This window comes from Tribolium madens, unplaced genomic scaffold (genome assembly GCF_015345945.1).
Source record: "Tribolium madens isolate multiple individuals breed KSU strain unplaced genomic scaffold, Tmad_KSU_1.1 Scaffold_1;HRSCAF=32;Tcas5.2_LG8, whole genome shotgun sequence".
Classification (NCBI taxonomy): domain Eukaryota; kingdom Metazoa; phylum Arthropoda; class Insecta; order Coleoptera; family Tenebrionidae; genus Tribolium; species Tribolium madens.
In genome coordinates, this window is record NW_025400984.1 from 7,574,738 (window position 1) to 7,600,126 (window position 25,389).

The 25,389-nt window shown below is 30.4% G+C and overlaps 7 protein-coding genes and 2 long non-coding RNA genes across 10 annotated transcripts; 8 read left to right on the forward strand and 1 right to left on the reverse strand.

The window, feature by feature from the left end:
• The first annotated feature begins 1,744 nt into the window (after positions 1-1,744).
• LOC123004103 lies at positions 1,745-2,143 on the forward strand. The gene is made up of 2 exons (XM_044397218.1): positions 1,745-1,925; positions 2,010-2,143. The coding sequence occupies exons 1-2, from the start codon at positions 1,745-1,747 to the stop codon at positions 2,141-2,143; spliced, it is 315 nt and encodes a 104-aa protein (XP_044253153.1).
• Positions 2,144-3,012: 869 nt separating this feature from the next.
• On the forward strand, positions 3,013-3,388 carry LOC123004369. The gene is made up of 2 exons (XM_044397606.1): positions 3,013-3,190; positions 3,239-3,388. The coding sequence occupies exons 1-2, from the start codon at positions 3,013-3,015 to the stop codon at positions 3,370-3,372; spliced, it is 312 nt and encodes a 103-aa protein (XP_044253541.1). The 3' UTR covers positions 3,373-3,388.
• Positions 3,389-5,814: 2,426 nt separating this feature from the next.
• Positions 5,815-6,417, forward strand: LOC123004363. The gene is made up of 2 exons (XM_044397600.1): positions 5,815-6,032; positions 6,117-6,417. Exons 1-2 carry the CDS (start codon positions 5,855-5,857, stop codon positions 6,311-6,313), a joined length of 375 nt encoding a protein of 124 aa, XP_044253535.1. The 5' UTR covers positions 5,815-5,854; the 3' UTR covers positions 6,314-6,417.
• A 4,300-nt stretch (positions 6,418-10,717) lies between these two features.
• LOC123004362 lies at positions 10,718-13,354 on the forward strand. The gene is made up of 3 exons (XM_044397599.1): positions 10,718-10,898; positions 10,948-11,034; positions 13,206-13,354. Exons 1-3 carry the CDS (start codon positions 10,739-10,741, stop codon positions 13,337-13,339), a joined length of 381 nt encoding a protein of 126 aa, XP_044253534.1. The 5' UTR covers positions 10,718-10,738; the 3' UTR covers positions 13,340-13,354.
• Positions 13,355-13,697: 343 nt separating this feature from the next.
• On the forward strand, positions 13,698-14,867 carry LOC123004104. Its single transcript, XM_044397219.1, has 4 exons — positions 13,698-13,715; positions 14,244-14,304; positions 14,351-14,467; positions 14,520-14,867. Exons 1-4 carry the CDS (start codon positions 13,698-13,700, stop codon positions 14,654-14,656), a joined length of 333 nt encoding a protein of 110 aa, XP_044253154.1. The 3' UTR covers positions 14,657-14,867.
• Positions 14,868-15,516: 649 nt separating this feature from the next.
• LOC123004367 lies at positions 15,517-16,607 on the reverse strand. 2 transcript variants are annotated; one of them, XM_044397605.1, is made up of 3 exons: positions 16,217-16,607; positions 15,810-15,890; positions 15,517-15,740 (listed from the first exon to the last, which is right to left on the reverse strand). In XM_044397605.1, the coding sequence occupies exons 1-3, from the start codon at positions 16,266-16,268 to the stop codon at positions 15,538-15,540; spliced, it is 336 nt and encodes a 111-aa protein (XP_044253540.1). In that variant the 5' UTR covers positions 16,269-16,607; the 3' UTR covers positions 15,517-15,537. The 2 variants fall into 2 exon arrangements, with proteins under 2 accessions (XP_044253540.1, XP_044253539.1); XM_044397604.1 differs by having other exon boundaries at positions 15,792-15,890; positions 16,217-16,408.
• A 425-nt stretch (positions 16,608-17,032) lies between these two features.
• LOC123004371 lies at positions 17,033-17,434 on the forward strand. The gene is made up of 3 exons (XR_006412692.1): positions 17,033-17,178; positions 17,238-17,343; positions 17,398-17,434. It is a non-coding gene; the product is annotated as an uncharacterized LOC123004371 (long non-coding RNA).
• Positions 17,435-20,979: 3,545 nt separating this feature from the next.
• Positions 20,980-22,216, forward strand: LOC123004372. The gene is made up of 3 exons (XR_006412693.1): positions 20,980-21,135; positions 21,273-21,407; positions 21,489-22,216. It is a non-coding gene; the product is annotated as an uncharacterized LOC123004372 (long non-coding RNA).
• Positions 22,217-24,124: 1,908 nt separating this feature from the next.
• On the forward strand, positions 24,125-25,105 carry LOC123016353. The gene is made up of 3 exons (XM_044416703.1): positions 24,125-24,309; positions 24,355-24,492; positions 24,556-25,105. The coding sequence occupies exons 1-3, from the start codon at positions 24,270-24,272 to the stop codon at positions 24,756-24,758; spliced, it is 381 nt and encodes a 126-aa protein (XP_044272638.1). The 5' UTR covers positions 24,125-24,269; the 3' UTR covers positions 24,759-25,105.
• Positions 25,106-25,389: the final 284 nt, after the last annotated feature.

A 25,389-nucleotide genomic window follows, 5' to 3' on the forward strand; every position in this document is an offset into this window, starting at 1 on the left:
AATAATTTTTTTCAAAAATCCCGGTGATGGAAATGGCAATCTACTGTGACAATTTTTTTTACTTAAAGATTATACAGGCTGTATTATAAAAAACGCTTCAAGACATAATTTCATTACTTTTAAAGACGTTATAATACTTTATTTTTGCTCAAAGTTGATCAGTTTTTTGTTACCAATTGTTAGATAAAATGAATAAAAATGTTCTATTCTTTCCACAGCCTACTTTATATAATTTAATTTTTAAATTGTCTAAAATTAAAAGTTGTGATAACAATAGTAAGTAAGCTTGTTGAAAAGACAATTTAATAAGGAATCCAAAAATAATAAAATATACAGGGTGTTACATTTAAGCAGCAGTATTGATTGAGCATCTATGTCAAACCATAGATGACAAGAAACTGTTCAACTTTGTTCCAAGAAGTATTGTAATATTACTATTATTAAAAATAATGGAGTTATGACTTGGGGCGTTTCTTATAATACAGCCTGTATAAGTACTAAAAATGACCTCTAATAAAACTGATTTTTAACCAGTAGTTTTTTAAAATATTTAAATTGTTAAAGTTGTGTTCCGAGCTCATCACGAAGATTTTCCGAACTTAGGTAACAGATGTGGTTGTTTCATGAATTTGGACGTAGGAGACCACGGTTTTTTGTACTTAGGAGTGTTTCCAGATGGATGAAAAAATTTAATAAGAACTTACTTTCTTCCATTTTTAATCCGTTTGAAACCACCCTTAGGTAAGTACCTGCACAAAAAACAAACCTGCCCTGCTCGACCGCAACTTTAACATTTATTAAAAAAAACTACTGGTTTTATTTAATTAAAAGTTATTTTTAGATCATAATCTTTAATTAAAAAAAATGGCATGATGGGTTGTCATTTAAAAAAAAATATGTTGTGGGTATAAAAGCTGACTAATAGCTTCAATAGCCTCAATTTTTTCGGTAGGTGTCACCCCCAATTTTTAAAAAAAAAATTTTAGTTTTTAGAATGAAGATAAAAATTAAAGAAAAAAATATGTATAATAAAGTTTAAAATTCTCTACAAGTGTGCGTTGAGTGCATTCGAATATCTTTATTAGTTATTGAGAAAAAAATAATTAAGTTAAGGGTTAGTACCGCTCTATTTCAGTTATTAGAGGGGTTGGCGATCCGAAATTTTTCCTAAGACTACTTTATGCCAAAAGGATCACATCGTTGACATACCTACAAAAATAGACGCTGGGGCACCTAGCCCATGCATATACGGCTAGACCCAAACTTATTTATACTAATTAATAATGTATTTAATATAAACATATATATAAACATAACTAATAATATAAACATAACTAGTGTTTATTTAAATTTGGCGTCATAGTTGGCGGTGATATGAGTGTGTTGTGAACGGAACACAATTTTTAATACGCCAGGTGAGGGCGAAGTTAGGTGTCAAATGTAAGATTAATAACTTTCAATACGATGGTTTGTTCACAATCAGACTTTCATATAGCTTTGACGCCAAATTAAAAAAAATACACTTGTTAAAACTGTAAATGTTAGCCACAAATAATTTTCAATCAATTGGTTAATTTTTTGGAAAACTTATCTTAAGTAGGTACTTATTTTATTAAAATTTAGAAATAAAAGATTTCTGCTCATCTTAAAATGCTTTAGGTACGTTTCAAGTGCTTACGCCCCACCATTTTACTTATGTATAAAATATTCGAACCTGTTCCATAGGTACAAAAAAATTACCAAAATGAAAGTATACAGAGCAGCTTTCTTCGTGGCTGTTTTCGCCTTTTTGTATCCCCAGTTTACAAAAGCGAATGTTTCAAAGTGTTACTACTGCATACACACATGCAGCGACCCTCTAGAAGTTCAAATCTGTCCAACTGCTTATGACGACTGGAGATGTATTTCAGCTAAGCTCGAAGCTAGTAAGTGCTAAATTTTAAAACATTCTGTGAAAAAATTTTGTAGAGTCAAAAGGAGTTGCCTTTAATATAATTTTTGCTTATTAGATGGAGAAAAGGACGAAGTCAAAGGATGTATTCTCAGTAGCGACAGTGCAACGAAGGCAAATTGCGACACCATCAATAATGGAGATGGTGGAAAATGCTTCATTTGTGACTCGGATCTTTGTAACGCATTATGATGATTCGGATAATATAATAACTCGGCTGGAGTTTACTCAACTTCAGTTATTTTGCTGTTTAGTTTGTTCTTTCTTCTTAAGAAACTTAATTATAAATAAATTGTAGAAATTTTATCCAAATTTTCTAATTAATATTATGTAAGTAGGTTTTTTCCTAAAAATGTATCTATTACCTAGTACTCCATTTTGTGTAAAAAATAAAAACATTTATCTAACAATGTGCGAATATCTTATAGCAGGTAAAAATGTTAAGGTTAAAATGTTTGCACAAACTTTAAAATCACCTGTATTTCAATTTCAAATCAGAAAAAAGTGTCAAAACCTTCTTCTGTCATTCCTATTTTAAAAAATATATTTTTAACCAAACACAATGATGGGATATGATTTAGACAAACATTATTTTCCCAAAAAATGTGTTACCCTCTATCTTAAATGCGTTAACGAATCTTTTGTTTTTCTAATATTTCAGAGATAATACGATTAATTTGCCATTATAGGCAAATCATAGAAAGCACTTAACTAATAGATAAAAAGAAATATCGTTTTAACGTCAACAAAATTTCTATAATTGTAGATTTTACAAGGGCTGTCTTGAAATAGTAGGTGACTTCGACCTTCGGTATATAACGAATATGAATAACCAACATTTTTCATCAGTATCTCTAGGTATTGTTTCATAATATGTTATCTTAGCAAACTGATAATAACGAAACGTAATAATCATTTGCTTTACCCATCAATATTCTAAGAATTGTAAACAAAAAGTAGTATCGGTTTTGATAAAGTGATTCACACTATTTATAACAAAAGAATCTGGGCCGAATTTTCCTATAAATAAAAACATGTTTCCTCCGATTAAATAGTCCAAAATGAAGTTTTTAAAAGCAAGTTTTTGTTTTACATTTTTTGTAATTTTTTCAACAGTTAGGACTTCAGGAGCGACAAAATGTTATGAGTGTTTCTATGACTGCCAAACACTAGTGAATGTGACTTGTAACGACAACAAAAACGATGATTTTCTGTGCTTTTCCACAAAGTTTCCTTTAGGTAAATAATTGGTATTGTGGCTAGAATGATTTTCATTGAAAATTTTAGGTGGAAAAGATATGAATGTTAAAGGATGTATTCTTGCCGATGATCAGGAGTTCAAGGCTAATTGTAAAGCCCTTAATGAGTTCGATAACAATTCTTGCTATGTTTGTGATAACAATTTTTGTAATTTATTGTAATAAATAATTTTAAATAAAAAAAATTAAGCCAAAAACGAACAAATCACAAACGCGCCACGAACCGCGTTTTGTAACAAACTCGGTAACAAATTCGTGTAATATATTATTACAACAAATATAAAATTTATATGAAGTGCGCGTTTTTTCTACCCGTCCGTTCTGAAACGTAATTTTGTAACATTCCTTTGATGTTTCGTCTTTTGCAAGTTTGCAAAACTACGCGGCGCGTGGCTCAAGTCTCAAGCAATGATTATTAATTATCTTTAAGTGTTGTGCAATTTAAGTGCTGGTGTATAGAAAATAGATAGGTACTTTATAAAAACAGATAAAAACTATATAAAGCTCAAGTTCAAGTTGTTAATCTGTATTGATAGTTATAAAAGAGACACTTTTCAGAAAATTAAACGGATATGACGAAAATGTGATAATAACGACGACGTAATAAATTATAAAATAATTTTTGGCATTTTTTCAACTTTAAATAAAACTGTATACATTTAAAACTAAAATTAATTTTATAAGTTGAAGTGGTTTTACCAACTTTATTAGGCATGTCTAAAAAATAATTAAAAAAATTATGTATACCTAGAAAATTCCGTGTCTTGAATTAAATTACTAGTTCATTATAAATGTTTGTAGTCCAAGTAGGTTAGACCCTTGTGTTTGTGTATTCGCCTCTCTACTTCAAACATAAAACAAAAATGTGGTAACTTAATTGACAGGCTAAAATACATATTATAAAGCGACACACAAAAAAATTTACATTGGGAATCATGACCAACTTGGACTACAAACATTTATAATAACCCTGTATGACTAAATATTCTGTGGTTTTTGAACTTATGTTTGCAACCTTGAAAAATGAGAAAGAGATGATACGAAATATGCCTAATATTGTAGGTATTTAGTGATGCAAATTGTTTTAGAATCATTGCTTACTCTGATCACTAATCAGGTATAGCATTGTCATAGTAGATATGGTCATGATCACTGTTATTTTTTTAATTTCAATTGCTTAAGAGCACACACTTTTTCACACTATTTTTTAGATTTTGATCGTCTCAGAAACTAAAACCCGAGAATCTTGATTACGTTGATATTAATATCATTGAATAATGTAGAAATAGAAACAGAAGATACGAGACTTGTCAATTTTTATATCTTCCGTTCTACAAGGTGTCTGAAAATTAGGGCATTTGGAGTTCAGAGCGTTGTAGGAAATCTTGGAAATCTTTTACAAGGAGTAACAGAAAAATTGTTGAAAAATCTGACGACCTCGCTTTACAAAGATATAGAGGTCTGAACATGCAGACTTTGCATAAAGTTTACAAATGTTGGCATTTATTTTCGTTTATATAAGGCTTTGTTATGTGTAATAATTAATAACAATACAAAAAAAATCTCCAAACAGTGATTTAACGCGGAGTAAAAAATATTAAATTTTCGCAAATTGGAAACAAATGGTGCGGGAGTGGTTACAAAAATAAGAGGATAGTTCGCTATGGTCCATTGATTTGGCTCGCAAGAAGTGCGGTCATTTTTTATGTCATGAAAATAGTACTATTTTTTATTAATTTTCCTCATTATTTATTTTTACAAGTCACAGCATGTTTATTTATTAAAAAAAATCTTGGAATGGCTTAATGTTGAGACACCTGTATATTTTTTATTATTGCCAATTTGATTTCAAAGTCATATGCCACCTTGATCAGACATTTAAACATACCTAGTCGTAGTCGTTGTTCAACAATGTTTTGCCAAATAGTCAATTACTGTCATAGAATAAAATTTATGTAGGTATACTTTAATGCTATCTTCAAATACAATAATCGATACGCAGAATTTGTGAATCCTTATCTTGTCAGTAAACAGGACGTCAATTTAATTACAAAAATCAGCACTTACACTCTTACTATACTTTTTCAGCAAACCAGCCTATCAACCATTGTTAATTGTTGTTAGTAAAATGACAAGAAATTTATATAAATGATTCAACAATAAACTACAATCTATGTATACCTAATTCATCCTTGTGGTGATTATTACATAATTTCAAAAGTGATAATATCACTGCTGTTATCTCTTAGTTATAAACGCGTGCTTCAATAGTTACCAATTGATCGTCAACAAACCGAAGAGAAAATCGATTGTGGTTCATTTTTGGATTAGGAAATTTTTGAATTAGGAAAAATAATAACAAATCTCTATGTGCTTTTGCTCATCAACTGATCAAAATGCATAGATTCTAAATCTGTTGTTATTAATTACCCTCACACATTATAATTATCATCTGTTAATTTTCCACGAACCTGATTGTTTTAAGTATCAAAATTTATTTGGAAACCAAATTCCTGTTTTCTGCTAATCTTAAAGTGGTTCATGAGAATTAGAGATAAGTATTTACACCCCACCATTTCAGCCACCTATAAAAGATTAGAATCTGGTGGACACACATCAGTCTCATACACAAAAAAACACCAAAATGAAAGTATACAGTGCAGCTTTCTTCGTGGCAGTTTTCGCCTTTTTGTATCCCCAGTCTACAGAAGCGAATGTTTCAAAGTGTTACTACTGCATGCACACATGCAGCGACCCGCTGGAAGTTCAAAACTGTCCAAGTTATGGCGACTGGAGATGTATTTCAGCTAAGGCCGAAGCTAGTAAGTGTTAAATTTTAAAACATGCTGTGAAAAGAATTTCTAGAGACAAAAGGAGTTGCCTTTAATATAATTTTTGTTTATTAGATGGACAAAAGGACGAAGTTAAAGGATGTATTTCCAGTAGCGACAGTTCAACGAAGGCAAATTGCGACAAGATCGACAATGCAGATGGCGGAAAATGCTTCATTTGTGACTCGGATCTTTGTAACTCGGCTGGAGTTTACTCAGCTTCAGTTATTTTGCTGTCTAGTTTGTTCTTTCTTCTTACGAAACTTGTATAAATTGTAGAAATTGTAGCTAAATTTATCTGTTTTGTATTATGCAGTAGGTTTTGTTCGAAAATGTATCAAAGTAGAGTAAAACCAATAAATTATTTTTATTACTAGCTTGCTATCTATTTTCCACCTCCAGATTTATACGCAGTTATGAAAACAAGTTAATAAAGATGTACAACCGATTTTGGTATCTGTTGTTTTTTAGTTTTAAATTTCATTGCAAATGTAATCTCTAATAAGTGATTTTCACATTTTGCTACACAGGAGAATAGTTTTTACACTTAGGTATTAGTCTTATTACACTTTCAAAATTAAAAAGAAATAAAAAATACCTATAGGTAAATCCAATTGTACTATTTGTCATTCAAGATAAGACTTCTGCTCTCCCTGGTAAAGTTTTTTGATCAGCTTCAGTTCAAACCGTTGCAAGATTAATAGGAGAAAATCAGCAAAGTAGCTGACCTCTGGTGTCCGGTTTGGAACTATTCAAATGGGGAAAACATATTTTGACAATATCAGTTTTCCATTTTTGTCAATTTGACAAGTCAATGTAAATGTGAGTACTTGCAAGCGTTTTTGCTCCGTATTTTGTAGAAACTATGTGGGAGGGTCTATTTCGATGTATTACTTTCTAAAATCGAGATTTTAACTTTTGGTATTATTATTTTAAACGTCGTCTGCATTGATTGACAGTAATAAAAGTCTGGGCAATGTCAAAAAATGGCCGTTGGAGGAGCGACGAGTCCGCGCTCCAATGGAATCTGTATATTTTGGTTTGAAACCTTGAAAAATTTTTGTTACAAAAATTTACTTTTGTGTTTTATGGGTTGTATAATAATAAATGCGTAATTGTTTACTTTTGATTTTAATTTTTTCTAAGAACTAGACGAAAAACATCAAAAATTAAAACATTTTATACGCAAATATAATTTTATTTATTTAAAAAAATAAAGATTTACATTTGGGTTAGATATTTATTTTTAATTCTTACAAATTTACAAGAGCATTAACATATTACAATAACTCTTTATTATTTTTATTATTAATTATAAATTAGATGAAGTAAAAACACAGCCCTTGGTTCTAAGTCCTTTGCATCTGACTCAATTTTCACTACACCTTTACTGTAATTGTCAATTTTTTTCTGCATTTTCTTTAGTTTTTCAAGTTTATTTTCATACAGCTTATTCGACTTTTGAAATCTTACATTTGCTTCCTGTAACTTTTTTTCTAAATTTTGAATTTTATCTAGTAAGACAAAATTTTTTGCCGAACATATTGCATCTGAAACATTTTTTAAATCAAAATCATGAGTATCACCTACATTTAAATCGCTTTGTTGTTCAAAATCAAATCGAAATGGACTTGAAATTATATAATTTTTGTCAAATGACTCTGGAGACTGGAGACACGGTGCAGGCGTTTCTAACGACTTACGTTCTGAATTAATGGAAAAGGAAGAGATTACCTGAAAACGAGTATTTTTTTTATAATTCAAGAGATGGTAACAATTTTTTGTTTTTGTAATAGCTCGTTATTTCAAAGTGTTTTCACAAATCACGGAATTTGGGAGTATATTGCCGATGGTACCAAATATTCTTATAAGCCATCCGTTTTTCTGATTTCTACTTTTGGAAATTGATGTAAAAAATAACATCCTCTTTCTCCCCTTGGCCACAGTTTGGAACACAGTAAGTTCGGATATTTGGCATTTTAAAAAACATAATGTAATGACCGTCATCTACCGAAATTTACCATTTTGGCCTATTGCCCAGACTTTTATTACTGTCAATCAACGCAGACGACGATTTTAAATAAAGAAATACTTTTAAAAACCGTTAGGTGACAGATTAAATAAAACTAAAAGTTGTCACAAAATTTCGTCAAAATCCCGCCAAAAGTCGCGGCGCCGTCGTCTAAGCTACGCGCCAAAATTAGGAAAGGAGACATAGAAATGTTTTTAAGTTGTCAAATATGTAATGTCTTTAAAAAATACAGGGTGATTCACGAGGAATAATGAGCCTGACCAAATTCTCGATGCACCCAACATTAATTACATTTTCATAGGTCAGGTAGATTTCAAAGATTTTTTGTAATAAATATGAAATTTAGCAAACACACTTACAATTTGTCAGTTTTTGATATTAAAATAATGAAAACCAGAAATAATTGAAGTACCAACATAATAATGGATATATTAAAATACGAATTACAGAATGCACCCATTCAAGCTTCATCCAGTGGTACCCTTCGCTTTGAACCCAATTTGCTAAAAAAACTAACCTGATTGTGTTAGAAGGTGCTCTTTCTTTGGGGATATCATTGGGCTTCACACAGGCAGCAAGAGATACATTCTTCAAACATTCTCCATTAGCTAAAATCATGTCAATCTTCTCATCATTGGAATAAGTCTCATCATTGCTCAGTTTATAATAAATTTGTAGTGTTTGTCAAAAATGACAATAATGATTATTGATGATTATAATAGGCATCGTGGATTCAAATTTTATATTTTTTTAAAGTGTTGCCAAGCAACTTGCAAAAGTGTAATAGTGGTTGCATCGAGAATTTGGTCTGGCTCATTATCCCTCGTGAATCACCCTGTATAAAATTTGTATTGAAAAAAAACAGTCTTTTATTAATTTTTACATCTTATTAGGTACATACATTAATGGTAGATTTATAGAAAGCGAATTAAATCAAAATTAAGTTAGTCACCATTCACTTCAAAATTCTGAAATCTGATTGGTTGTTCATCAAAATTGAATCAATCACGTAATTTAATTGCAATCAAATATTTAATTCGGCTTCTATAATTCCACCGTAATTATATCGAGAGATCAAGATAATTTGTAATGGAGTCATCTTTGTATCCGAAAACGTATGTTTGTTTTTCAACTAAGTGCGCGTGAAACGTCAAATAAAATCTAGTCGAAAGATAAAACGGTAAAATGGGCTGGAATTAGTTTCCGACATACAATAAGCTGTATAATGGAAAACGCCCCAAGCCCTAACTCCATTATTTTCAAAGTTATGACAATTGACAATACTTCTTAGAACAAAGTTGAACATTTTTGCCATCTATCGTTTGAGATAGATGCTAAATTAATGCTGATTTTTGTTTCACCGAAAGTGACATCAACTTTAATTTTTTAAATGTATATTTTACCACTTTAGGATTCTTTGTCTAATTGCCTTTAATGTGATGCAAATAAATAAAAACAAAATACTGTAAAAATTATTGACGTGTTTTTTCAAGAAGTTGAATTTGTGATAAAAATATGTCCGAAAACGAAAAACAAAAAGAAATGGCTATTTTAGCAAGAAACGAAAGCTGTAACACTTGAGTTATCGCTACGAAAATCAAGAGAAATCTATGAAAAACTTTCAATGAATTTTTGCAATGGTGAAAAATATCGCTGACCGCCAGATTAATGAAAACGTTTTACTTGTTTATTTTAAAGAAGAGTCTCAGAAATTTTGCCCATCTACCTTATGGTCCAATTATTCTACGATTCACTCGGTTATGGTTTTGAAGCATGGTATCGATATAAAATAATATACCTAAGCTTTTATATGTAAAGCTAATTGTTTGTAACTACATATTACAATAAAAGATATTACAATTGCTGATTTTTTAGGACTTAGGGCGCAAAAAACACTATTTACGCCCGCAAATTAATGCATAAATGACCTAATTTTAAGACGATTTTACAAAAAGTATATTTTACTGAGATTGAGAAATTTTATTTTTTGAAGGATTGAATAAAATGGCCGACACGTTGGAAAATGTGTATCGACCTAAAAAAGAATTACGTTAAAAAATAAAAAATGAAAACTTCTAATAAATTGCTTCTTTAAAGATGACTCGATTACAAATTATCTTGATCTCTCAATATATCCATGATGAAGAACAAATAATGTGTTCCGTTTTTATTGTTACAAATTTAAACAGGTGATGGAATATTCAATTTTAATGCAAAAGTTTCCTGTGAACATGTATTAAAAAAAGTTATGTAGGTAAGCGAGCTACGCCCCCTGAAAGAAATGTGTTTACAAAAGTTGCTACAGCTTTAAACACCTGAACAAATTCAAAGATCAGCTGTTTATTGTCTGTAACATAAATTTTAAAACTGATTTTAGTCAAAAACGGTAAGTAGCATCAAAACGGAACAGCCTGTAATAATACACTAAGCAGCATAAGAAAGGAATATTACAAAAATAAATACTTTTTTAATAATAATAATTTTTCTTAATCGTTACTTTGGCATATGATTAGTCATAATTTTTTCATTGTTTCCAAATATGTATTGTGTCGAAATATTAATCAAAAAACAAAAGATGATTCAAATTCGCAGATAAAACAATTAGATTTCATATCTTAATATCTATAAAAGCCTATAATGCGTAGATTCTTTATTCGTTCTCAATATGAAAATTCACAACGTTATTTTCTTTGTTACTCTTTTTGCTTCTTTGGAAGCAAGTGTTAAGCAATGTTACTGCACTTACAACAAACTCAATTGTAAGTCAGGCATCATAAGTTGTGGTCCAGGTGATTTTAGTTGTATGGCAGCCAAGACTGAAATCAGTAAGTTTCAAATTCTGTAGTTGTGTTTTTTTTGTAAAATATATTTCAGATGGTGTCACTGTAAAAGTTCAAGGGTGTATTGATAGTTACGATTCTAAAGGTCAGAAGTCTTGTGAAGACATCAACAAATTTGGCGGTTTGTGTTACATATGCCATACAGATCTTTGTAATTCAATATAAAAATTACATAATTTCTAGAAGAAAATCCAGTGTTGTTTGATATTTGATTTATTTATTTATTCATCACTTAAAGATCATTGTTTTTATAGCTAAACAACTAAGTATAGTTATATACAAAGTGCGTCAGAACTCGCGCCCCAGAGAAAATTTTCAAGTAAGGTAAGATACCAGAAACATGAAAAAAATGTTTAAAAAATTCTATATGACAAAAAATTTGACATTTATTTTTTGACATTTGACATTTTTTTATATCTATTTAAGGATACTGATGATCTTGTATATGCTTTTTTTACAATTATTTAGTAAAGGGACAAAAATTTTGCCAATAAAAGCCACAAATAACATTGAACAGAGTTACAATTTAGGATACAGCTTCCTTGCTTCCTCTTTTAATAGCCTATAGCAAAAAAACTTGGAAAATTATTTTTCCAACAGAAATAAATAGAGTCAAAATGCAAACTTTAAACCCTCATAACTTCGAAATTTTTATAGATAAAATTTTTTTAACATTTTTCCATATTAGGTCTTACCTAATTTTTCTCTGGGGCGTGAGTTCTGGCGCACCCTGTATAGTTAAAGAAGGGCCGACTACTGAAGAAATTGAAAGATGTAATACCACAAAAATAAAACATCTTCAAGTGCTTTTGTTGTACTTTGTTTTTTTTTTAAACAATGAATGGTAATTGAAATTTCGAGATAAGGATCTTGACGTGTTTATTTTTAAAATCTATATAAAAGGTTGTAATCAGGGGACTCTTTATTAATTACTTTCAAAATAAAAACTCACAGCGCTATTTTTTTTGTTGCAATTTTTACTTTACTGTATCTTCAATCGACTGAAGCAAGTGCTAAACACAGTGGCGTAACTAGAAAATTTGGGCCCCCCGCGAAAGACGACTGTGGGGCCCCTCTCTTCTCCGGTTCGGGAGTTAAATAGAGTAAAAGAGCAGTTATGTCTCTAGTAGTCTCTAGTATTAAAAATTCTGCAAATACGAATGCGAATATACGAATTTCTCACAAGTGATGCCAAACGACGAACTTCTTCTTCTCTTATTCTTTTCGTATTCTTTAAGGGGCCGCCGGAGCAAAATCTCTTATGGGAGTTCCAATGTAAATGTCCACCTCTGTATTTCAAAAACTACTAAAGATATTTTTATGAATTTGGTAGCATGTGAAAGAGAATATTTTTTTCTACATTTTGACTGTTTTAAAATTGTGATAGGTTATCTACAAATTGTAATAAAGGTAGAGAAAGTTTGAATAAAAGTGCGCATATTAAAAACACACATTTTAAGACGTTTATTCAAACTTTTAAAACAGTCAAAATGTAGATAGTTGTATATTAAGGTGACAATTTCAAGTCCGGTAAAAAATTATTTATAAATAACACCTCTACAGAGGTAGGACGATTTGGATTCGAAAATCCAGTGAGCACAAGATTATTTACAACCCCCACGTAAAATGTAACCGCAAACAATTAGACCCAAATTTACAACCACACCCGCCGACAAGCTGATGACACAGATGTCATGGATTTCTAAAAGAAGATTTTAGAGATTTTTAAAATTGCTTTACAATTTAATTTTTAAAAAATGGAGTCGAAGTTGGAGAAATTTTACATTTTTACTTCTGGAAATAATTGATCCAAGAGCGTCCAGAAGTATGTCACTAAGGGAGATTCAATTAAATTAATTAATAAAAATTTTTACAAAATAAATAGTTATTTATTATAGAAGACGATAAAACTGAATTTTATCTTTGAGAGCAATTTAAGCTAATATACTCGAAAAGACAATGAAAAGTTTATTGTCGTGTACAATATAAAATTTTATTCAATCCTCACTATAATTTTGTAGTCAATTTGGTCGATATTTATAAATGTCAAAGTAAAATTCAACAATGAAATCTAATGTCAATGATCGTTAGCAACTAATAATCGCAGATATACAACAATTGATGTATTTTTTATCATCTAGACGATAAAATTTCAGTGAACATTTTAAAGTGACAGAAAAATACTGCCCGAAATTTTAATTCCAAGTGGTGACTGGAGTTGTCTATCGGCCACAAGTGTAGTCAATAAGTTTAAGAAATAGTGTAAATTGATTTGTAAGCTTCCTTTTTCAGATGGTGTCGTTGAACATGTGAAAGGATGCGTCGAGAGTGGAGACCTTGAAGTTAAGAAAAATTGCAAATACATTGACAGTCTTCCAGATGGGTCGTGTTACATATGCACTACGGATCTTTGCAATTCAGAATAAAAACAAAAAATACTATTTCCAATTTTGTTTAAGTTTTCATTTATCTTATGATTCATTCATTACTCAAAGATTTACTTTGCAAGTAAAAGTCGGTTCAAATTCTAGTAAGCTCACAAAGTCGAGATTGTTGCTAAGCAACGATAAACTAATTACGTTTTTATGTCAACAATGACGTCACACTTTTATAATAATTTAAAACGACATTTACGTGTACATATGTATATCGCAACAAATTGTTGCGTTTTTTAGAATAATTAAATTAACACCCTATAGAATTTGCAAATCACTTTTACAGATAATAATTTTTATCGGCTATAGATAAAACAACTCGAAGCCAAAATTAGTATTTTTTTCCAAGATGAAAGTCTCCAGTGCTGTGATTTTCGTCCCAATTTTCCTTTTTCTCTATTTTCAAACATCACAAGCGGGAGTTTCGCAGTGTTATTACTGCAACAACACCTGTCATGACCCTCTAGATATAGAAAACTGTATAGCACCCGACAGATTTGACTACAGATGTATTTCGTCAACAAGTAAAATCCGTAAATAATGTAAACAATTTATATAATTTTTATTAATTACCTTTTTGCAGCTTTTGGTGATACTACAAAAATCAAAGGCTGTGTTGACAGCGATAACAATTATATTAAAGAAACATGTGAAAAATTGAGTAAATGTTACATGTGTGATACAAATCTTTGTAACTCAGCTGATGTTTATTTATCTTCACTACTTTTATTGTTTGCTTTATTAGTGATTTTATGAAGAAACATGAAACGTAATGCTTATGCGACCAACAATGCATTCAATAAATAGATTCGAAATGTAAACATTTTTTTTCGGCGGGGTCACCTTTATCACGACTATATAAATTTCATAACAAACATGTTTTACCAGAAATTAGCCCAATAATGAGTTCCGCATTTGTTACATTTTTTTTGTCGCAGTTTTTGTCCACTTTCACGGTAAGTGTAAAATTGTTTCGATTTGTTTCCTTAAACAAATTTACAGTTACCGTTAATGGCGTGTCAAAATGTTATTTCTGTCAAGATTCATGTCAGGAGCCTCCACAAACCGTAGATTGTCCTCCTGGTGGGCGCTGTATGGCTAATGGAGTCATCTATGACAGTAATTGGTTAAATTGAGTTTTATTTTTGTAAATAATTGTTTGTTTAAACAGGTGAACACCGAATCCAACAAAGAACATGCATTGTTGCCAACAGCACACTCGAGGAGAAATGCGCCAAACTCAATCAGACTAAAGATGCATTTTGTTATTTTTGCGACACTGAGCTTTGTAATTCTAAAGGATTCTAAATCGAGATTCTAAATAAAATTGTTGGTAAAATAAGCCAAAATAACAACTTTGTACGTTGCGTAAGGTTAAATTAATTTTTCTTTACAAATGTAACAAGATCTGTTTTGTTTATCCAGCTTGTCACAATTTTCTTATCAATCGTATTACGAATGTTCACACATTTTTTAAATTTGACGTCGCAAAAACCTGGAAATAAAATTTTTAGATGTTGTAAATTTTTAATTTTGAAGACTTTTGGCATGTTATTTCCTCTAAAGGGTCGTTACATTTGCCGTCGATTATTTATTGTTATTAAAAAAATTTAAAAAGTACCTTGAGTCAGGAAAAATGGCACAAAACACAATTACTGTAGCAATTTTCATCTTGTTAATATTTTTTCTTACGACCCTAATAGAAAGTAAGTTTTTCTACCCTAATTTTAGTAGCCAATTCACACTAGAGAGTTAAAATTTTTAGCTCTCTCATCTGTCAAAATTACAATAAAAAAAGGTTTAAACTTTTCAGGGAGAGGTTAGAAACGGAAAAACATGCTGCTTTAATGGCGAAACTGGATATCAAGAGAAGTTGTTAGTTTTGAAGTTTTTCTTGCTGCATGGTAGGAATAACTAACTAAAAAAGTTGTAATTTTTTAAAGGGTGAACAAACTAGAGAATATTATCCAATTTTTCAAAATTTGTAATTGTATCGGAAATGTGTATTATTGATTGCATCTTACAGGCGCAGGACTCGTAAAATTATGTGAAACACCCTGTATATTACACTGGAGGATAGATACACTTTCCTCCTTTGTAACACAAACAACTGTATCTAATTGTGTGCTGTATTTAAAACTTTGTTAAAGGTGGGAGAAATAAGTCACTTTTATTTTATAATTTTTTATTTACATCACGTAATAAAAACCTAAAATACAAATAACAAGTACAATTAGATTTTGATTTTTTGAGCCAGAATTATTGCAGAAATCCGTTTCACACATACGACATTCTTTCACACTAACAACTGGATTATTTGCATAAACTTTTTCTATAATTTCACACTGTTGGCTTAAATAGCAACCTTGAAATACAATTTCATAATCTGGATCTAAAAAGAAAAATGTAATTGTTTTTTCTTTTCCAAATAACGTTGCAATACATTTTATGTTATATTTACCACACATAAATGAACAGTCGGTGGTAACATCACAAGACTCATCTACCGGGTGGTTGCACTGGTAGCAACGCAGAGCAGAAACTTTTTCGACATAAATAAGATTAATATAATAGTATATTAAAACCCAGGTGTGAAATATATCATTAACTCAAGGACTTAGCAGACAATGAATTCCCACCGAGGTTTGTATGTTATTTTATTCACAATCACATTGTGTAGTAATAAAATATCTTTTTTTGTTAAAAACAAACGTTAATGTAGGTGCTTTACAAATAAATTACGTTTTTGATTTGATCTTGCTAATATTTCTTATATTTTCCGACCTCCAAAAAGTTAGGAATCGATATCTATATTACTGTATGTAGTGATTGTGATTAAAAAAATATATAACATATAAAAAAACTTGCCTGTATTAAGAATGAGAATTGGAAGCACAAGTACGAGAGTTAGTTTTGCCATTTTGCTATTGACTGGTAATGATTTAAGAGAGTTGTGTTATCATAAAGATAGCAATTAGTTTAGTATCTTTAGTAAATACCATTTGTTAACTTTTTGGGTGTTGACTGCAAGTTTTTTAAGCCGTTAATCTTTTAATCAATAGTTGTGACAGACCTTTCTTAAAAAAAAATTATCCATAATAAATCATACAGCTTTACAGGTTGTTAAAAAATATTTAAAGAGATAATAGTATGAACCAAGATAAACAAAAAAGTTTTAATAAACATGGGTACGCAAAGTAACGGTTTCGGAGATACCGAATGTGAGCAGATTGTAAATGTAAATGTTTCAGAAAACGAATAATCTTTGATATTTCAGAAACCGTTACGTTGCGAATCCATGTTTACTAAGACTTTTTTGTTTGTTTTGGTTCATACTATTACCACTTATTACCTCCTGAAATATTTTACAATTTTTTTAACACCCTGTATACCTATCTACAGTGTGTCCCCGGATACTTGTGAAACGACATTTGTTGTAAAATATAAAAAATTCTCGATTTTAGTTTTCATTTTTTGGGGTTCCGCCTTGCTTGGTTAAAGAATAATTTTTAACATAATTTTAGTTTTAAAAAATCAAGAAAACCAAATTAAGAAAAATATATTTCCGTATTGTGGCAAAAAGTGCTCTATGAATACAAAGCAATTTTTGGTTGACAAAAGCAAAAACATTAACCTGAATTATATTTTAACGCAATTTCTTAAAACCCAACACAAAGGAATAACGTAGACTTTAATCCAAATATTTACTCCCAGCTTTGCTCAGTTTGAATATAAACTGTAAGTTCCTCAATTTACTACATCAGAATTAAAAATGGCAAACTTAAATGCACTTCTTGTCCTCACAATTCTTCTAATTTACTTAAAATCTGGTAAGTGTAAAACTTAGTTTATTATTAATTAATAAAAGAAAAAAGTTACTTCTCTTCAGTGTTACTTTTGTGATGGTCCTCTCAGCTCTGAATGCGACACTTTAAATTATATTCCAGCCAAATCGTGTTTCAATGAAGACGTTTGTGCACGATATATTCTCAAAAGTAAGGTTTTTGTCTTATTTTTATTACAATAAGATTTACAAAATTATGTTTTAGAAGTTGAAACTGAGATTTTGTACCGTTCTTGCGCTCCTTTAAATTACTGCAGCATTTTAGCAGCTCAATATAAGAATAGTTCTCTGGTTTCAGTAAAAGAATGCAAAGTTTGTGACACAGATGAATGTAACTCTTCAGAAAGAAATTTACAGTCTGTTTGGTTGAGTTTAATTACAGGCATGAGTTTGTTTGTTGTGTTGTAAAAGGTAAGTTATCCATTCGCATAGCTGTTGCCGCTAAACCATAAATCGTACTCCTTGTAACCCTCATACCTTGTGAAAATCGAGGTTTTTCGGTACCTACTCAATATGTCTATTCTTGTTTTTCCATGTCACTGTATGTTGTCGGAGTAAGAGGAAGATAGTGACGTAAAACTTTCAAATGAGAAGCAGAATTCCGGATCAGTGGTAACAAAACTCAAAATTTAAAAGTATTTAACAAATATTCGTTTTATAAAATAAAATCCAACCCAAATCGAGGGCGAAATGTTTTGGGTGCACTAGTACCTGTCACCCTCGGCGTCGTTATATTGCTTAGAGGCAACAGCTTCGTGAATGGATAATACCAAGATTAATCTTTATAAAAGTATCCTAAACTCTTCTCAATACAATAAAGTGCCAAATTTTGACCTGCGGTGTTGGGTTTAAGGGTATGTATACGTCCCGGAAAAATACTCGACTCTGTTTTCAAATAATTCTGGATCTACTTTTAAGAATTATAGAGGGTGACCTAATAGGATTCTAAATGGTTTTTTTTTTATTTCACTTTATTTGTGTCTTAAAATTTGAAATGCATTTATAAAAGTTTCGAATTTTTTGCAATATGCTATCTTTTTTTCAATAATAATTTTTGACTTTATAATACTATCGTCAGACGTGTGCCGAACCTCGTGGCACACACCACGGGATGAAAGCTGTTTGGTATGTTGTATGTATCTACTGACTCAGTACTCTGATGGGTAAAAAAAATTAGAAAGTTGTTGGGTCAAGTGCATAGATCATAGTGCATAGAAGATTATATTGAAAAATAAAAATTATTGTTACCAAAAAATTTTTGTTTCACTAGGAATTGTTCCACCCTCGTATTGGACTTAGCTAGTAGGAATCGAATTAAGTTAATTGTTTGATTTTAAACTATTACTTTATTTTGTCAATCAATAGCTCCATTAATTCGAGAGGAATAAACTTAAGTATGAACTAATTAGTGTAATGTTTCATCTTTTATTTTATTTTGTCTTTTATTTTATTTTATAATATTTTCTAAACTTTAATTTGTTTAATAAACTGTTATTGTTAATTTAAATACTTGGATTTCTGACTGCTTAAATCCTTCATCTTTCCCAAAGTGATTGGCTCCACAATATAACGCTGGAAAACCTACCTCATATAAATTTATTCTTCTTGTGGCGCAACCCGCTCGGACCGTAAAAGAGTACGACTTTTTTATTCAAGAATTAGAAAACGTCAACCGTCAACAACAACGGGTAACCAACCCTAGGCATTCAAAATTACTTTTGAAAATTCTAGTTACAAACAATATGAAAAACGTAATTTTCCTAAAATTCCAAACCTAGTTGGTAATTTCTTGTTGACAAATCTGTAGTAAATTAATTGTCAAAGTGACATATAGTTATCAAATAAATAAAACCGCCAATGTGATAGGACTTAAAAAGCAAAGATAAAGCCAAAATCAAAAGAAAAATTAATTTTTCTTTTCACTGAATCAGAATAATGAAGTTTTAATTACAGATTTGCTAGTTTCAAGTGAAGCGAAAAATGTTTCTCCTTTGCAGTTTTCGCGTAAAATGAAAGAAAAAAATGTTTCCTTTATTTCAATAAATTTATTTGTTTATTATGTTTAAGGTGAACAAAAAGTACTTATGGAACTAAGCTTTTTTTTAATATTTGTCTGTAGAAAGTGATATAGCTTGTTCCAAATCTGGTGGCAAACTGACGTTTTCAAAAATGACTGAATTTTGACACTAAACATATGTTTACTATTAGAAAAAATATTCTTCACAGGCGTCGTATGAAATAATATTTCAAAACCACTGTTATTTTTTTAAAAATTATAATAAGTAGGTTCTCATACATAAGATGAAGAATAATGAACAAATTATTAAATTGTTAACGCATGAAAAGAATTTTCAATAATGATATTCTTAACAATCCTTGTCTTCAAAATTTTTAGAGAATAAAAGTACGCCTATGTATTTTTCTATCTTAACCAAGTGGGCGCACTCCAAGTGTCTTATCTGTCACTGTCAGTTCGCCACCAGATATGGGATAAGCTTTAATAAAAATTAAAGTGCTCTGTTTTTGAGTTTTGCAATTGTTTTTAAATGGTAACTTATATGAAATTTTTTATCGATAAAATGTGAATAAAACATATAAAGTTGTAAGAGATGATGATGAGCGGCAAAATTATGGAATAGTCTTATTAAAACTGAAATTGTTTTGTTTTGAAAGCTGTACAATTCATCAAAAAAAAAACTTGAAAAATGATATTTTAAATGGACCCGCACATGTTTTTGGCGATTCTGACAGTTGGTCAAATTTTTAAATAGTTCTTTGTTTGAGTTGTTCATGTGGGCATTAAAAAGCGTTGCAAATTTATCTTCAAGTCTTTTGTAGGATGTCGATAATAATTCTGTTGAGTCATTTAATTCAGTAGTTAACAAACTTGTTGGAAGGAATAGAATAAATTTTTCAAATCGCGGTTCTTATCATGCGGCTGTTTTAAATTTCAATAACAAAAACAAATTTGTATTTAAAATTATGGAAAAAATATCTGGTACTAATGGTATCAACACGACAACATTTTCAGATCGATTATCAAAAACCAGAGAAACTCAAGCCGCGAAATTAAATTTAAAAAAAATCGTTTTCAAAGTGCAGGGTCCGATTATGGTGCGACTGATGACATAAAAGATATAGCAATGGAAACATATAAAAAAATAAAAAGTGAGTTTTTGAATGATTTGGCTGCTTGCGATATTTTAAAAATTCCTATTGAAACAATTGGTCAAAGTAATAACGAGCAGTGGGATAAAAAGAAACAACAGATTAACAGCTAGTAATTTTGGAAGAATTACAAATATGAAATGTAAAACCAATACAGCAAATACTGTAAAAAATATCTTATAAAGGGTGATTCTTAAATAGACCAACAAAATTTTATCCTTGGTAGTAACAAATGAGTACATGCTGGAAAAAATATTTAAAAAATTCTTTGTTTAATCGATCTCCAAATAAAATTTATTAAAGTTATTTTTGAGGTAAAGCGTACGCCACTGACGTATTTGTAAATAGTATTAGCACAGGTAGTGGAAACCATGGTATTAATTTCATGAAAATGTACTTGATCATTGCAACAATTCATAAACGCCGTAAGTGGCACGGATTAAGGGGTTTTTGCCCCTAAAAGATATAAACGTAAAAAGGGTATAGTTTGTCTTCATTTATCCTTGGGAAGCTCTGATAAAATTTTGTCGGTCTATTTAAGAATCAGCCTGTGTAGTGCAGGTGTGGCTAAATTAAAAAAAATGCCGGAAATACAACAAGGAAAATCTAACTATCATTTATCATTATGTAAACTAACCGTCAGTATTACCATATGTACATGTAGATTTCAAACAAAACCAATTTAGAAAGATATTTTACCTACCTATAGGTAAAATTATGAAAAACGTTGCGTTTTACATTGCTTTTATATTTGCAATGGATGTCGTCCACTTAGGTAAGTACATCAAAATTAAGATAAGATAATAATAACTAAAGAAAAACTCGATTCCTAATGACAATCATAAATATTTAGCTTCACACATAAACTATCACTTTTACTTCTACTAACATAATATATTATTATTTTAACAGCGCAAGTGTGTTATCAATGCACATCAACAATGGATTCGGAGTGCAAAGACACTTTAAAAGAGAATTTTCCTAATCAATGTCTTAATCGTAGCATTGAAGCAATACAGTGTTTTCGATATAAATATCAGCTAAATGGTGAGTATAAACGAGACACAGTGGTAAAATTACATGTATAGTAACTTAGAGCAAAACAACAAAATAATCACATTTTTTTAGGAGAAAATATAACACACATTGTACGGGGATGTCGGAATTTGGCTGATAACTGCGATAATATTAAAAAAGCTTTGCAAAATGAACACAAAACACTCAAAGGTTGCTGGTTGTGTACAAATGATTTGTGTAACAACAGGGATATTGGACAATCTAAAACGCTCCTAGGAAAAAAAACCACCAAAACACAAACTAATATTAGTGTTTCAGTTTTTGGATTTTTGTCTAATATTTATTATTGGCTTTTTTTCTATTATTTTGAAATGTTTACAAAAAATTTTTCTTCTTACTTAATTTATGTAAAGTAGGTAACTAATGTTTGTTCCATTTAATAAACAATTGTCAGGGGTATAATAGTAGTTCATATCGCTTTACATTACGTGTACCCGGATTTGGGGTGGGCAAACACACCTAGTCATTTTAATAGATGTGTTCCTGAAAAAACAATTGGATGTTTAAAGTCGGATTTCGACTACTCAATTTTTAGAAATTTACACAGGGAAGTGGCTACTATGAATTGACCGCGACTAGTTCATAAATTTTTTCAATTAAAACCATACAACGAAAATTCTTTCTGATTGTGACACTGACAATTGTTTATTAAATGAAACAGATTTTACTATTATATTGCCCAGGTTAAATACGTACAAATTGTCGCTATCATGTCTTGAATTATTGCTCGAATTATTGTTTTTATCCACAATCACTTTATAAAGAGACTTTATTCCACACTTTAGATGCGTATAAAGTACCACTTTATCCACTAGTAAAATACAGTAACTAAAATGTTTCCACAAGGTAAGTAGATGATATGATAAAACTACGGAGAACTACATATAATTTTTTTAAATATAGTTTTCAATAAAATGTTTGCATTACCTTTATCTCTTATTATTGAGAATTTAATGCTCTATCTGCCTTTATTTTTTTTATTTGAGTTTTGCTCACCGTTATGTAAATACAGCCATTTTTTTATTTCATTGCCCTTAAAACTTGAACGGGAAAGGAACAACTGCACTATCTGGTTTCGCTAACGGAACTATCGAGAACGGAGACGTTTTGTTTTACATCGTGTCGTATCCTAGTCTTTAGGTATCCGTAGATAAAACTTTGAATATAACTCGAATATTAGCGACTTAAACCATCTCGGACGCTGCGAAGATGACTCGGCTAGCCTTGTCCCTCAATTATTATAAATCGCTTAATTATTCTCGTTATACAGTGCGATCAAAAAGTCTTTCTATCAAGTAGGTGTACTAGTCGAGGACGTATGTCGCCTGGCAGTTCGTACTGCATATGTCAGCTAGATGGCAACAATTACTGCATGGAACGTCTTAAAAGATCCTAAAATGAGATGTAGTTGGTGTTTATTCAGACAAATCGTTCACCACAATTTGCTGTTACAGTTTAAAAATTATTTTGACATTTCTTATTTGTCATTGTGAGATTTTATCTTCCGCAGACACATGTTTTAAATTTCTAGGCTTACTTGATAGACAGACTTTTTGATCGCACTGTATTAATAGCTATTATACCGTGCGATCAAAAAATAAATAAATTAGAGTAGGCGGTAATTAAAGTCCTTCAGATGGCAATCCTAATTTTTAACATCAAATGTCAGCGGAAACTTTGAGTTTTATTCCTTTTGAGTGAAATAATGTTCACTTTAGAACAGAAAATTTTTATTGCTGTACAAGAGGAAAACGGTTGATGGTCATTTTCACTTTCAGTTTGTGGGGAAAATGTGTTGCCAACTGTAGAATTTAATCGACGCCTACTCTAATTTATTTTTTATTTGATCGCACGGCATGTTTTGGTCAGTTTGTTAATAAAACATTAAACATGTTTTTCATTCATTGTTATTAAAAAACTAAGAAAGGCTATATGATTTTGAAATTACGGTTTCCTAAATAGTATTTAGTTTCTGGGGCAAAAATTACATTGTGAATAGGTTTCCAAAAAAAGTAGCTGAGCTAAAAAATTTAGAACCAACTCTTTAAATACGATAAATAATTTAAAGCATTTTATGTTTCGTCAATTATTATTTTTTGTAGAAAAACAAACATAATGCAAAAGGTCTCCAAAAGTTTTGTTACCAATTTTTTACTTTCCTTTTATACAGGATGATTCAAAAGTGTCGGACCAATCTCGAACGGTGATAGAAGACTTTCGGCTAAGCATAAAAATAAATACAGATTTTTTTCAGTCATTTTTTCTGAGTAAGAAACTTAGCTCTTTTGTTTCCATTGTTGTCGGATTTATTTTATTGTTGAACTTGCTAGTTTGTTAGATGTTTTATACACTATAAGACACTAATTGATGATTTTTTCCGCAGGTATTTGCTTAATGTTGCAAGATCTGCCGTTTCCGGCAAAAAAAAGGCTCAAATTATTGTCATGGTAGCTTGTAACGCAGTTGGATGTTCTTTTTACCACCCAAGAGTGGTGATAAGTATACATAATATAGCAATATAGCACATGAATTTTTAAATTACCTGTTAGGTAACTAATATTAGTAACATGTGTATTACTAATTTTATTAATAAATTAATAAATGTATTTCTGGGTGAAAAATGAATCATTACATTGCAATGTAGTAATCTGTAATCTACTATCTTGTTATCTCGAGTGACTATCTTTTTCCATCCAGTTTGAAGCATTACGTTTATAAACAATTAAACGTAAAGCAAATCGTCGCTAAAAATATCGTGTGGTATTTCCAGCACCTCTCACATGTTTACACCTATCCTAAACAATATTACCAGTTTAGTATTCTACGCCTAAAATGAAACTCATCGTAGCAATTTTTTTCTTGATTTCCTCAAGTAAGTATTTCATCAAAACTTAATCAAAATAACAAAATTTTACAGCATCAGCCGCGACCGAATGCTACACTTGTTCAACTGCAACAAAGCCACAATGTGAAACCCTATCAGACGTTTCGATGATTGATACGTGCAAAAGCACTACAAACGAAATTAATTGCGTCATGTACAAATTTAAATTAAGTAAGTTGCAATTGTTTTAATTTAATTACGGAATGAAATTAATTACTAAAATAATTGTTACAGATACGAAAGATTTCATATACAGAGGGTGCTTAACAAAAGATAGAACTTGCGATGACGAAAAAAACTCATTAAATCTCGAAAAGAAAGAAGTGCTTGAGTGTAAGTTATGTGATACTAATTTGTGCACAAATTCGGTGACTCAAATTAAATTGCCAATTATTTTAACTATAATCACATTTATTGTACTACAAGTAACTAATTAATAAAAGCAGCGATGATTAAAGCAAGAATGAATGTTATCGCAGAAACGGAAAAAGTCGTCCCAGAGTCACAAAGATCCGTTTTACATATTTTACACTTTTCCAATTTTTTAAAATCAGAATTTTGTTCATGTAATTCCTCACAGATGTCTTTCGGTTCGCATGACCTTTTCACTGTAATAATTCCAGTCGAAGGATCTGTAATTAAAAGTAATTAAATCAAATTAATTAAAGCAGATTTAGTGACTTTTAGTTTTATAAACTGCACAAACTTCCCCTTCGAAACAATCCTGGGTTTTGATTTTATCTTTCCCCCGAGACAAGTCCTCGCACGGCGAGTTTAAATCCTGAGTTTCGCACGTGTAGCATTTGAGTGAATCCCCTAGAACTTGATTTAGGGAGAGAAATAAAAAGTCTAGACTTACCGTAATGGATTAGAAGTAAAGTCACTAGAATGCAAATTTTCAGCGACATTTTAAAGTCAGACTGGAGCGAGATTTGGGTCGATTTAAGGTTTTATAAAATTGGGATTGTTTGCAAAATGGCGGCCAAGGTTGGGGAAAATTTATTATGCAATTTTGTTTACAATAATTAACTAATTAGTTTATTAATAATGAGTAAGAAAATTCCTAAA

What these genes read in the sequence shown, in the direction of transcription:
- LOC123004103 (XM_044397218.1), top strand. Translation starts at nt 1,745, where the DNA reads ATGAAAGTATACAGAGCAGCTTTCTTCGTGGCTGTTTTCGCCTTTTTG. An exon ending in TTCAGCTAAGCTCGAAGCTA is followed by an intron (nt 1,926 to 2,009) that starts GTAAGTGCTAAA and finishes TTTGCTTATTAG; the next exon opens with ATGGAGAAAAGGACGAAGTC.
- LOC123016353 (XM_044416703.1), top strand. Translation starts at nt 24,270, where the DNA reads ATGAAACTCATCGTAGCAATTTTTTTCTTGATTTCCTCAA. An exon ending in TTTTTTCTTGATTTCCTCAA is followed by an intron (nt 24,310 to 24,354) that starts GTAAGTATTTCA and finishes AAAATTTTACAG; the next exon opens with CATCAGCCGCGACCGAATGC. An exon ending in CATGTACAAATTTAAATTAA is followed by an intron (nt 24,493 to 24,555) that starts GTAAGTTGCAAT and finishes TAATTGTTACAG; the next exon opens with ATACGAAAGATTTCATATAC.
- LOC123004362 (XM_044397599.1), top strand. Translation starts at nt 10,739, where the DNA reads ATGAAAATTCACAACGTTATTTTCTTTGTTACTCTTTTTGCTTCTTTG. An exon ending in GGCAGCCAAGACTGAAATCA is followed by an intron (nt 10,899 to 10,947) that starts GTAAGTTTCAAA and finishes AATATATTTCAG; the next exon opens with ATGGTGTCACTGTAAAAGTT. An exon ending in AGACATCAACAAATTTGGCG is followed by an intron (nt 11,035 to 13,205) that starts GTTTGTGTTACA and finishes TTCCTTTTTCAG; the next exon opens with ATGGTGTCGTTGAACATGTG.
- LOC123004104 (XM_044397219.1), top strand. An exon ending in AGTTTTTGTCCACTTTCACG is followed by an intron (nt 14,305 to 14,350) that starts GTAAGTGTAAAA and finishes ACAAATTTACAG; the next exon opens with TTACCGTTAATGGCGTGTCA. An exon ending in TAATGGAGTCATCTATGACA is followed by an intron (nt 14,468 to 14,519) that starts GTAATTGGTTAA and finishes TTGTTTAAACAG; the next exon opens with GTGAACACCGAATCCAACAA.
- LOC123004369 (XM_044397606.1), top strand. Translation starts at nt 3,013, where the DNA reads ATGAAGTTTTTAAAAGCAAGTTTTTGTTTTACATTTTTTGTAATTTTT. An exon ending in TTCCACAAAGTTTCCTTTAG is followed by an intron (nt 3,191 to 3,238) that starts GTAAATAATTGG and finishes TGAAAATTTTAG; the next exon opens with GTGGAAAAGATATGAATGTT.
- LOC123004367 (XM_044397604.1), bottom strand. Translation starts at nt 16,268, where the DNA reads ATGGCAAAACTAACTCTCGTACTTGTGCTTCCAATTCTCATTCTTAAT. An exon ending in AATTCTCATTCTTAATACAG is followed by an intron (nt 15,891 to 16,216) that starts GCAAGTTTTTTT and finishes ATGTCGAAAAAG; the next exon opens with TTTCTGCTCTGCGTTGCTAC. An exon ending in TGGTAAATATAACATAAAAT is followed by an intron (nt 15,741 to 15,791) that starts GTATTGCAACGT and finishes TTTTCTTTTTAG; the next exon opens with ATCCAGATTATGAAATTGTA.
- LOC123004363 (XM_044397600.1), top strand. Translation starts at nt 5,855, where the DNA reads ATGAAAGTATACAGTGCAGCTTTCTTCGTGGCAGTTTTCGCCTTTTTG. An exon ending in TTCAGCTAAGGCCGAAGCTA is followed by an intron (nt 6,033 to 6,116) that starts GTAAGTGTTAAA and finishes TTTGTTTATTAG; the next exon opens with ATGGACAAAAGGACGAAGTT.